The sequence below is a fragment of the Mytilus edulis genome, chromosome 2 (genome assembly GCF_963676685.1).
Source record: "Mytilus edulis chromosome 2, xbMytEdul2.2, whole genome shotgun sequence".
NCBI lineage: Eukaryota > Metazoa > Mollusca > Bivalvia > Mytilida > Mytilidae > Mytilus > Mytilus edulis.
This window is the reverse complement of record NC_092345.1, coordinates 41,181,699-41,194,611: the sequence shown is the minus strand read 5'-3', so window position 1 is coordinate 41,194,611 and position 12,913 is coordinate 41,181,699. Positions and strand designations below refer to the sequence as shown.

Here is a 12,913-nt window from a genome sequence, read left to right as displayed (position 1 = left end):
ATATGAACGATCTCCAAAAATGTATTGCATTTCTGCATCAACATATGCTTATTTCCTTAAAATATGGACTGCTCATTTGCTAATATTTGCAACCCAAGATGATGAATGACCTCCATACTGATCGTATATTAAAGTGCCATATAAGTCTAAATGTTGAATTCTTTTAAATGGTTTTACTTCTTTCAAATAAATTTAGTAATCAATTGCAAGAACTCAATTTCAAAATTCCATGTATTAAAAAAGATTTCCCAACAGGTGAGTTTTGCATCTGTAATCACACCTGAGACGGTTTTATCGAGTAGCTAAGTTTGACGTCACATTCTGAACTTCCATTATTGCAAAGGAATATAAACAAACTTGAATATCTACTAACAAGTTTCATCTACAACAATGCTGAGAGGAGATCACAGCAGTTCAGGTAGAGGCAGTGGGAAGAGATGTGTAGCAGATAATTGTAATAGAAGACTTTTCGAAAGAAAAACTATATGAAATCTTAGTTTGGACATTTTTATAGCAATTCAAAATTACTAGCTATCACCTTTAGCATGACAATGACAATAACATTTCTATACAAACTGTTAAACTTATTTTCCTCAACAACATTATTAAAAGTGGACTATAAACTTATAGGATTGCAAGTATGTTTTAATTTATCACCTAGCACTTTCACATTTTGACTATTTCTGACCAGTTGAACAGTTTGGTTTTATAAAACAAATTGCAATTTGGTTAGAAGTTTGAATAAGCTGTTATAGTTGGATAGCAGCACTAACAGTCAAGTCACAGTAATGACATTATTCTTTTGTTTCCCTTTGATTCAGCACTAGCTCCTATAGACCATGATGTAAGAGTATAAATGTTTAAGACAACTTGAATGCCTGTAATTGATATCAGCCTAGGAAATTCCAGTCCATAATGATATTTAATGGAATATTAAATGGTATAATACAGAGGTACAACTCTTAACAAGTCGTATGTCAAACAAATTAAGCTGGTTTGGTTCTGTCCTATTCAAAACACTATTGATTTTACTTCAAAAACAAAATTTCTCTATAGTCCAATGTTTCATATGGACATGATGAATATGCAATGTAAATTCATTTAAAACAAATATAATATCAATAATCTAAGACTTTCCATTCACACTGTCTTTCCAACATTGCATGTGCAACAATGAATCAAAATAAAGTCTTCCTTTTTTTAAACAGTATAATTTAGTAAACTTCGTATCCTAAAAATCTGTTATGTATTTTATAGCTTAATAATTAACTAATGAATCCTCATTCTTTTTGTATCCAAAGTCCCCTAGAAAAACATTATTAACTTTAAATCTCCATTTAAAAGAAGGCACAGCAAAGGCATTCATTTTCTAGACTTTTCATAGTTTGTGTAGTAGGACTGTTATTGTGCTTTTAACTTTAAAGTAATTAATTTCTTCAAATAACTGTAATTTCTAAATTTTTAGCAATACAGTTGGATTGGTTTAAAAAAAACAATACTGGTTGCTTGCACTTGGCTAAGACTAGGGAGGAAACTTCAAAGGGTTATACTCCTGTAAATCTTATGCTTTATTCATTCACTATCTTTGAGTTAATCTCAACTTATACTAACATGACTATACAATGAGTCCATCTTCCTCACTAGCGACCTGCTGTACTTTCATTGATTAATCAGCATTACATAGAAAATATTAATAAAAGCTGCACAACAAATCATTGTGTAAATCTTATAATGGTGTATTTTACGTTGTGCAAATTGAATTTGAAGGTTAAAAGTGCAATATCATAAATATTTGACTGAAACATAGAAACTTGCTGGTAATAAAGTTACAAATCAAATCAAATTTATGTACATGAGGGGTAGCTCAGTTCTTTATTTTATAGACAGGCAACTTAGATATAAAATAAAACATCCCTATTTTTACCACTATCAGATTCACACAATGAATTGACACACAAGATACATACTTGTCTGGCATACATGTAGTTTGGGTGTTGTCTGGGTCACTGAATCCACTGGTCCCTGATGACTGCTGTATCTGTATGGTTGTGAAGTCTGCATCTTGGGTGAAAAATGTCCATTGGTTTTTAATTTTGGTCGCTGTGACAAGGAATCACTGCTTTGTAATAAATTATTTGCTTGGGTAACAAAATCTGTGAAAAATTAAAAGGATTCATCAATGTTATTTGCATTATACTTTCACCTTTGACATTTGGAATATTAATGCATTGGGTGGTTTCACACTTTAAAATATATAAAATGAATTAGACTTTGAATTCTCTTATTGTGTAAACCTGCATACAAATATTAAATAACCAGAGGCTGTCAGAATGACAGCACACCAGATTTCCTGCAGAGCTTGAACCCTGAACAGTTGAACAAGTATGGACACTACAATAAAGCTTAAAACGGCTCTGAATTTGGACTATAATTGAATATTTGAAACAGCATAAGTTTTTGACACAAAATGAATTTTGTCAAGGGATTGAAAATTTTGAAGTTAGACATTTTGCTATTATGGTCCAATATCCAAAATCTTAAGTACATTGTTAGAATCAACATATCAAAGAACCCCAAGAATTCGATTTTTGATTAAACTGAGCAAAAGTTGAATTAAACCCTTTAGACCTCAATGAGGTCAGAGGACCAATTTGAATAAGGAGCCCAAAATCTCTAAATACATGGTTCTGCATTTCAAAGAATCCCATCAATTCAATTTTTGTTGAAACAAATAAAAGTTTAATTTTATCCATATGCAATTGTACTTATTAATTTTCTGTTCAAAGGGAAATAAATCAAACTAAATAAATGATATATTGATTGATTGTTGGTGTTTTAAAGCTCCTTTAAGCGCCACTTATGGGCTTTTTTGTTGCAGACATTTCTTATTGGTGGAGGAAGCTGGAGTGCACGGAGAAAACCAACAACTTTTAATCATTCCATACACTTATGCAGTGGACCTGTATGGCATATAAAGGAAACAGTAGTATACCGCTATTCGAAATTCATAAATCGATAGAGAAAAAAACAAATCTGGGGTTACAAACTAAAACTGAGGGAAACGTATCAAATAAAAGAGAACTACGACACAACAGAAACACAACATTAAAATGTACCACACACAGAAACAAACTCTAATGTAACAATGGCCAATGTTATATGAGAAATAGACCAAATAACATACACTAAACACTGCTTAATGAACCATGAGTTTGAGATCAAGGTCAGATGATTAAACCTACCTGTCTGACATGTTCACCTTATAATCATTCCATACACCAAATATAGTTGATATAATGCTTATAGTAACCCATATAAGGACTTTAATAACATGTAACTTTAACCTTGATCACTGATCCATGAAATGAGGTTCATGTCAGGTGAACCCAACCTGATGGACATGTAGATGTTGCAAGGAACCAATTTACCAATTATAGTTATCCTATTACTCATTTTCTATGAACTTTAAAGATTATCATTGTCAATTTTAAGAAAACCAACGTTAACTTGGGATACCTTATCTGCTCTTACAACTGTATTGTATGCCCCTAAAATTTGGAACTTCCAGTAGTAATCAAAACTTACTTTTATCACAAAGAGGGCATGTGTCATGGTTAAACATGCACATGTAACAACGTTCATGTCCACAAGCATCAATTAATCTCCTTTTCTTTCCTTTGTCAAATGGCATGTGACATATGGGACAAACTCCACCTGTATCACTATCCATATTCAACTGATGAATTAGGCCCAAATCTGGAAAAATCGAAAAAGAAATAACAGTTTGAATGTATAAAGTATTCACTGTTTCTATAAATTAATATTTAATCTAATATCTCACCAAATTCATCACTTAAATTGTAAGGATATATGCTGTGGTTACTTTATAAAAATCCTCAAAAAAAATCATTTTCAATGCATATCATCCATAGAACAATAGAATTACTGTTTAATAAACATACTATTGATGACAGGAAGTTGATGGTAGTCCTTTATCTTGTAACCTTGTTACCACAACATAACTGTCTGTATATATTTCACATAGTTTAACTTTCTTAACCACAACAATTAAGCCCTTACTTCCTAGGTTATAACTTTTGTCATACAAACAGTTTAAAATTGAATGGTATTCTTCCTTTCAGTTCATTATTCTGTCAATTGATTGATTTAAAACTGCCTACTACAACTACTGAAGTTCAGTTCGATTATTTCCCAAACTGTTCATGTATAATTCAAGTATATTGAACCCGACCTGTGTTTGTTCCATAAACAGTTTGAAAGTCAATTGAGGCTACATGTAACTTGAATACAACATGTCTGATTTACACTTATAAATGTCAAGTATCCAGTTTACAGTCCAATACATGTAGTGCAAACTTTAATTTCTTCAATTAAAAGTAAAGCACATGATACATGTAACAAGTGAACATAAATATATAAATAGCATGAATACTGATCATAAACTCAGTATAATGGTAATATTACACAAATATACATGTACATGTATCTCCACATATCAAAGCATGCAACATAAAATTAACATCTCACAGACCATATGACCTATATCTTTAAAATCCTGATTAAATTCCTTTTGATGTAGTATTGTTGATCATGCAAAAAGGTAGCTGGCACTTAACCATTAATTCCATCCATATCCTCTCCTAAATATTAATCCTTGAACAGTCAAATTCATTTCAAGCATTATTTACTATGTAAAACAAAAAGCAGTGGCGGATCCAGAAATTTTCATAAGTGGGGGCCCACTGACTGACCTAAGAGGGGGCCCGCTCCAGTCACGCTTCAGTGATTCCCTATATAAGCAACCAATTTTTTTCCTAAAAAAGGGGGAGGGGCCTAAATCCGCCTCTGAAAAGGGTAAATAAACAAACGTTTGCATATGACTTAAGTATAATATTTCTCTTTATTTATGACAATTTTGTTTATGGATTCAACATTAAGCTATATGACCCCTGCAGTAGTTGTGTAAATTACAAAATTTTCAGACTGTAATAAACTATTATACATTTGTTATAGTATCAAAACAGCAAAAACAATGAATAATAGAGATGGATCATTTTGTACATATATATATACCAAGCAGAATCTTCGTGCAAAGCATTATCACTTATTGTTTCATTGCATTTAATAGAACTAGAGGCTCTTTAGGAGCCTGTGTCGCTCACCTTGGTCTATGTGAATATTAAAGGAAGTAGATGGATTCATGACAAAATTGTGTTTTGGTGATGGTGATGTGTTTGTACATCTAACTTTACTGAACATTCTTGCTGCTTAAAATTATCTCTATCTATAATGAACTTGGCCCATTAGTTTCAGTGGAAAATGTTAGTAAAAATTTACAAATTTTATGAAAATTGTTAAAAATTGAATATAAAGAACAATAACTCCTCAGGGGGTCAATTGACCATTTCGGTCATGTTGACTTATTTGTAAATCTTACTTTGCTGAACATTATTGTTGTTTACAGTTTATCTCTATCAATAATAATATTCAAGATAATGACCAAAAACAGCAAAATTTCCTTAAAACTAACAATTCAGGGTCAGCAACCCAACAACGGGTTGTCAGATTCATCTAAAAATTTCAGAGCAGATAAATGTTGACCTGATAAACAATTTTACCCCATGTCAGATTTGCTCTAAATGCTTTGGGTTTTGAGTTATAAGCCAAAAACTGCATTTTACCCCATGTTCTATTTTTAGCCATGGCGGCCATCTTGGTTTGATGGCCGGGTCACCGGACACATTTTTCCAACTGCTAACCCAAAAGATGATTGTGGCCAAGTTTGGATTAATTTGGCCAAGTTGTTTCAGAGGAGAAGATTTTTTGTAAAAGATTACTAAGATTTACGAAAAATGGTTAAAAATTGACTATAAAGGGCAATAACTCCTAAAGGGGTTGACTGACCATTTCAGTCATGTTGACTTATTTGTAAATCTTACTTTGCTGAACATTTTTGCTGTTTATAGTTTATCTCTATCTATAATAATATTCAAGATAATAACCAAAAACAGCAAAATTTCCTTAAAATTACTAATTCAAGGCCAGCAACCCAACAACGGGTTGTCCGATTCATCTGAAAATTTCAGGGCAGATAGATCTTGAACTGATAAACAATTTTACCCATCAGATTTGCTCTAAATGCTTTGGGTTTTGAGTTATAAGCCAAAAACTGCATTTTACCCCATGTTCTATTTTTAGCCATGGCGGCCATCTTGGTTTTATGGCCAGGTCACCGGACACATTTTTCAAACTTCTAACCCAAAAGATGATTGTGGCCAAGTTTGGATTAATTTGGCCCAGTAGTTTCAGAGGAGAAGATTTTTGTAAAATATTACTAAAATTTAAGAAAAATGGTTAAACATTGACTATAAAGGGCAATAACTCCTAAAGGGGTCAACTGACCATTTCAGTCATGTTGACTTATTTGTAAATCTTACTTTGCTGAACATTATTGCTGTTTACTGTTTATCTCTATCTATAATAATATTCAAGATAATAACCAAAAACAGCAAAATTTCCTTAAAATTACTAATTCAGGGGCAGCAACCCAACAACGGGTTATCCGATTCATCTGAAAATTTCTGGGCAGATAGATCTCCACCTGTTTAACAATTCTACCTCTTTCAGATTTGCTCTAAATGCTTTGGTTTTTGAGTTATAAGCCAAAAACTGCATTTTACCACTATGTTCTATTTTTTGCCATGGCGGCCATGGCAGGGTCACCGGACACATTTTGTAAACTAGATACCCCAATGATGATTGTGGCCAAGTTTGGTTTAATTTGGCCCCGTAGATTCAGAGGAGAAGATTTTTGTAAAAGTTAACAACGACGACGGACGAAGACGGATGCCGGACGCCAAGTGATGAGAAAAGCTCACTTGGCCTTTTAGGCCAGGTGAGCAAAAAAGGGGATTTTGTGGCAAATAAAACCAAAATTTTTGTTCAAAAAATCTGCAGACTTTATGAAAAAGATTTTTGTTATAAAATTTTAAACATAGATGTTTTTCTATTATGAGCTAGCTTTTAGTTAACTGAACCTTTAAATTCAAAATTACCTTGTGCTGAGTCACTAAAATTGAGCCCACCAGAGAAGGCGTACTTGAATTAGTCCATATTTATATTTGTTTTAACCAATAGCTTAATTTATAAACTTGTTTTAAGGAAATCATTGCTAGCACTGCATGCAACAATCCTTTATCTATCAAGCACCAAATTGCCAAATAGGATAGTACAAGTGGAAAGGCCAGTGGAGGATCCAGAAATTTTCATAAGTGGGGGCCCACTGACTGCCTAAGGGGGGGCCCCACTATGGTCATGCTTCAGTGATTCCCTATATAATCAACCAAATTTTCTTAGAAAAAAGGGGGGGGGGCTTAACTTCTCACTTGTGTCTGGGTTTACATCGATTATACTTCACTTTTCTGTAATTCTTTATATTACCATATATATGTCAACGTGGTATTAAATGATATATAAATTGTCCTATAATCAGGTCTCCTAATAAATTGTCATGTTATGTAATCAATTCTTGTTAAAAAAAACTTATATTAATGTCAAAATTTATGGGTTGTGGAATTGACCTCTATTTAGTTGATAGGACTGTGTATACATATTAAAGCTACATGTAGTAAAGTTCCAGTATGGATATATACATGTATATATAGGGTTCCCTAGAGGAAATGTAATGTTAGAGAGTGTCAAAAGAAAATGAAAATTGATTTACTTGAATGAAAAAGTTGTAAGTTATATTCTTGTGTTTGACAATGTCATGAAATTCTCAACAATGAAATACTTTAGAAATCCATGGAATTTTCTAAACTAATAAAGTTCAATCATATACTGTAGTTCATAATATACTCTCCTTATATTTGACACATATATATACATATATTAGTCATATCATAGCTATGTTAAACTGAAAGTTTTAAAATTAGACTTAAATTACCTATATTGTCCAATATCAAAAATCTATCTAAATACAGCATTAGATTCAGCACATCAATCATAGAATCTCATATATTTAATTTATATGCCCCCACTGTAGCGTAATTTGAAATGTTAAACTTTGAGTTATCTGTATCTTAAGTGGCAACACCTTTTCAGTAGTCTAATAAATAGTTGTCCCTGAATTGTGCTTATTGTAAAAAAAAAGCTTACAGTTTGGCCGAAAATAAACAAATAAATTAAGTCAAACATTGATTTGAATTGAGTATATATGTCATAAGACATAAGATCTAATATGTTTAAAATTATAACATGTATATATATATACCTATCACAATCCAAATTCAGAGCTACATATCAATTTTAAATATAGTGACCATTCTTGCCCCTGCTGATTTGTGAGGCTGACAATTATGGTCATGTTGATTTATTTGCAAATCTTGCCCTGTTTAACATATTAGCTACATATTGTTTTCTAATATTATTAGTTACATAGTGTGTTAGTGACCTAATATGATATATACAGGGTCAGTAAATTCCATATGGGGTGAGAGCGAAGCTCGAACCCCATATGGAATTTACTTACCCTGTATATATCATATTAGGTCACTAGCACACTATGTAACGAATTTATCTTACCGACTATCTTTATGTGTTGAATTTAGACTAAAGTTGTCCTATTTGCTTTCATAACACATCTCCTTATTTCTGTATTAAAGTGTTCAGGTGTTCAATTTTAAGAACCTACTTCAATTGATATGCACTAAAAAAAACTAATGTAAACGATAGATATTTATAATAAACAACCTTGATATAACAATATTAAAAAGAACTTTCAATATTTGAAATAATCAAACAGTGCCTAAGTCGCAAATTCACTACTAACCTAATATTGAAATAAGCCCCACCTCCCTACTAACCTAATATTGAATATACACGGTCTCCACGAGGTCGCTTTTAACCAATCATATTCCTAGAAATGTATAGGAGGTAAGATAAACATTTGTATCTTCAATAGTGTCAGACAAAAACAGTTTTTAAAACAATTTCTTTCAAGGACTATATCTCTTAATAACATGCACAGGGGGTCGCAAACTACCCCATTATAATTTATGCAATCAAAGAGTAAAATTGTGCATCCTCATTGTAAGTTATATGGTTCCCTACTGACTCCCTACACATCATTATCGCAACGCGGGTAAATCATCACGCTGTGATTGGTTTAACGCCGTCATGTGGTGACCTCCTATCAGACTGTAAGGGGTTCATGACGCGTTAATGGTGACGTCATCTATAAATTTAGTTGTGTTTCTTTTATTTATTTTTCAATATAAAGCAGCAGAAAAAGTCCAGCGTGCGATAAATTCGTTATACTGTTAACTACTGACCCCCTACGGACCATAGACCGCGAATCAAAACAATAGGGGTTCGGCCTCCGGCCTCTGAATTTTACTAACCCTTTATGGATCCGTAGGGGGTCAGTAGCAAACCATATAACTTATAATAGAGGGTTAGTAAAATCCATATGGGGTGAGGTACATCTAGAACGGCGAATTCTCTTTGGTTTTTAATTCACCCTCTATGGTCTGCAGGGGGTCAGTAGTGAACCGTATAATGAATTGATAGCATGCAGGTTTTTAAACATTTAAACTACTACTACATGTACTATGCAAACATTCTAAAGTTAACCATGACTGAAAGAGGGAGAGGGAGGGGGAGGGCTGGCCAAAATAATGTACCCGGTACATGGATAAGATGTGTCAGTGGGGCTCAACTGTTACATGTATATACGGTAGAAGTAGTTCCTTACCAATAACATATTTATACAGCAGCATTGGGATTGTTTAAAACCTGTATCAAATATAATGTATGCCTGTTATTAAACATAGTCTCCAATCAGACACATTAACATATAGACACATCAGCATATAGACACATAGACATGTTGACACATAAACAGATCAGCGCTATATTTCTCTTTGACACAGCTTTCGTCCCTAGTTTGTTATTTGACACAGCCTACAGCGCTAGATCGCTCTTTGACACTGCCTACAGCGCTTAAGATTGCTGTTTGTGTCAATGTGGTTAGATAAGCCATTAAAGATCATTAAATGTAATGCTGATTCATTCATTAATAATCATTGAAGAGAACTATTTCTTCCATATTCTCCAGTTGATCCATCAGTGCTACAAAAAACTGAACACCCCTGTCTTTCCTCAGTGACTTTTTTGAGGACTAAAAAACTTGCCATTCAAGAAAATTAACTGCTAAAATAAGTTAGATTTTCCCTGTGCATAACGGTTTTCAAGATAAATTAGAATATTATACTGCTTCCTATATAATATGCAATGTATACAATGTAAATGTAACAGGCTATTATTTGAACTTGGAATTATTTTTAACTATGGAATTTGCATAATTTCTTGTGTTTAAAATTTTTGATAAATTCCATGTAATATTTAGTATTATGATCTTTTGAGCGCTTAATAACACTTTCCATACAATGTATTTTGGTTAGATAGTGTTGTGCGCCGCACAGTACATTCTATTGAAAAATACTATTTTCTTTGTAATAGAAAGAGTTGTGCGCAGCACAGAACATTTCAGTACAGAATAAACGTGGAATTTATTGAAAATTTCAATAACAAGAAATCAAGCAAATTCCATAATTAAAAATAATTCCAAGTTCAAATAATAGCCTGTTATGTATACAATGTATATATTTAAGTACTTCTGAACAAGTGACAACTCTACATCTGATTTTATCCTATATAATTACTTCTGAGACTGAATCCTACATTGAACATTAATTTGAAAGATCCTCTAGATCTACATGTACAATAGATAATTCAACTGATCTGTAATAATCCATGTTTATGTCTTATGTATCATGAGAAGTATTTCAACTTTTATACTACTGTGGATTCATTAATATTCGTTGGATACCAATTTTCGTGGATTTCGTGGGTACAGGAGAACCACGAATTCAAATGTGCAACGAATTATAAGTTTTCCAAAGGAATAGGTGTAGACTTTGCCAAAACCACGAAATTTAATATCCACAAATATGCAAGTTTTCCTCAAACCACGAAAATTGGTACCCACGAAAATAAATGAATCCACAGTACTTCAGAATAGGATGCACAGGACACAAGGACTTACAAACACATGCTATAACCCTTCAAAAAAAATACAAGAAAATTTTTTAAAGATTAACCAGGTGCTCCGCAGGGCGCAGCTTTATACGACTGCAGAGGTCGAACCCTGAACAGTTGGGGCAAGTATGGACTTAACATTCAAGGGTGATACAGCTCTGGATTTGGATTGTGATCAAATTTTTGACATTATATGGTTTTTTTACACAAAACAAATGTTAAGATTTTGCAAATCAATTAAAAATTCCTTCTTCAAATTTGTTTAAATCTAAAATTAAATAGTTGACACAGCATAGGTTTCTGACACAGAATGAATGTGGTCTAATGAACTTAAAAAATTTTTGTTTGCCTTTGAGCAATTCACTATGCTGTTGAATATTAATCCTCTCAAAAAAATGTTTGAAGAAATGTTCTTTTTATTTATGAAATCTGAAATGAGAAAAATTTAACCCCCCCCCCTTTTTTTCACATCCCCCTTTCCCTTTTTCCAAAACTGATATCAATTCAAATTTCTAATGGAGTTTGCAACAATAACTACTCTTAAATACATCATAAAATATTTTAAAGATTGGTTGGTAGTCAAAGTGAATATACATTGTATATTGTATAAAACAATGATTTAAGGTGATTCAACTACTATTCTGAACAAAGAAAGATAACTCCAATTGAAAATTTCTTGCTATATTGTGCAATTAGATATGTCTTGCTATTACGCAATACTGTGCAATTGAAAATATTTGCTTTTGCACAATACTGTGCAATTGAAGAGTTCTTGCTATTGCACAATACTGTGCAAGTGAAAATTTCTTGCTATTGCACAATACTGTGCAATTGAAGATTTCTTGCTATTGCTGAATACTGTGCAATTGAAAATTTCTTGCTATTGCACAATACTTAATATAATAATTTTGGATCCTGATTTGAACCAACTTGAAAACTGGGTCCATAATCAAAAATCTAAGTACATGTTTAGACGCAGCATATAAAAAAGCCCAAGAGTTCATTTTTTGTTAAAATCAAACTTAGTTTAATTTTGGACCCTTTGAACTTTAATGTAGAGCAATTTGAAAACGGGACCAAAAATTAAGAATCTACATACACAGTTAGATTTGGCATATCAAAGAACCCCAATTATTTAATTTTTGATGAAATCAAACAAAATTTAATTTTGGACCCCGATTTGGACCAACTTGAAAACTGGACCAATAATCAAAAATCTAAGTACATTTTTATATTCAGCATATCAAAGAACCCCAAGGATTCAATTTTTGTTAAAATCAATCTAAGTATAATTTTGGACCCTTTGGACCTTAATGTAGACCAATTTGAATACGGACCAAAACTTAAGAATCTACATACACAGTTAGATTCGGCATATCAAAGAACCCCAATTATTCAATTTTTGATGAAATCAAACAAAGTTCAATTTGGGACCCTTTGGGCCCCTTGTTCCTAAACTGTTGGGACCAAAACTCCCAAAATCAAACCCAACCTTCCTTTTATGGTCATAAACCGTGTGTTTAAATTTCATAGATTTCTATTTACTTATACTAAAGTTATGGTGCGAAAAACCAAGAATAATGGTTATTTGGGCCCCTTTTTGGCCCCAGGACAATTAATTCCTAAACTGTTGGGACCTCAACTCCCAAAATCAATCCAAACCTTCCTTTGTGGTCATAAACCTTGTGTTTACATTTCATTGATTTCTATTTACTTATACTAAAGTTATTGTACGAAAACCAAGAATAATGCTTATTTGGGCCCTTTTTTGGCCCCTAATTCCTAAACTGTT

General features: G+C 32.5%; 1 protein-coding gene across 12 annotated transcripts in view; it reads right to left on the bottom strand.

Annotated features, from left to right (window-relative positions):
* LOC139510178 (protein TANC2-like) overlaps nt 1-12,913 on the bottom strand; it is a 69,851-nt gene that overhangs the window by 27,936 nt on the left and 29,002 nt on the right. For 9 of the 12 annotated variants that reach the window (XM_071296540.1, XM_071296539.1, XM_071296537.1 and 6 more), the window contains 2 exons: nt 3,586-3,756; nt 1,968-2,153 (listed from right to left, as the gene is read on the bottom strand). In XM_071296540.1, the coding sequence (XP_071152641.1) occupies nt 1,968-2,153; nt 3,586-3,756 (357 nt within the window). Of the gene's footprint in view, nt 1-1,967; nt 2,154-3,585; nt 3,757-3,841; nt 3,877-3,962; nt 4,374-12,913 lie in introns of those variants that run through there. The other 3 variants (XM_071296548.1, XM_071296546.1, XM_071296549.1) reach the window with 3 other exon arrangements.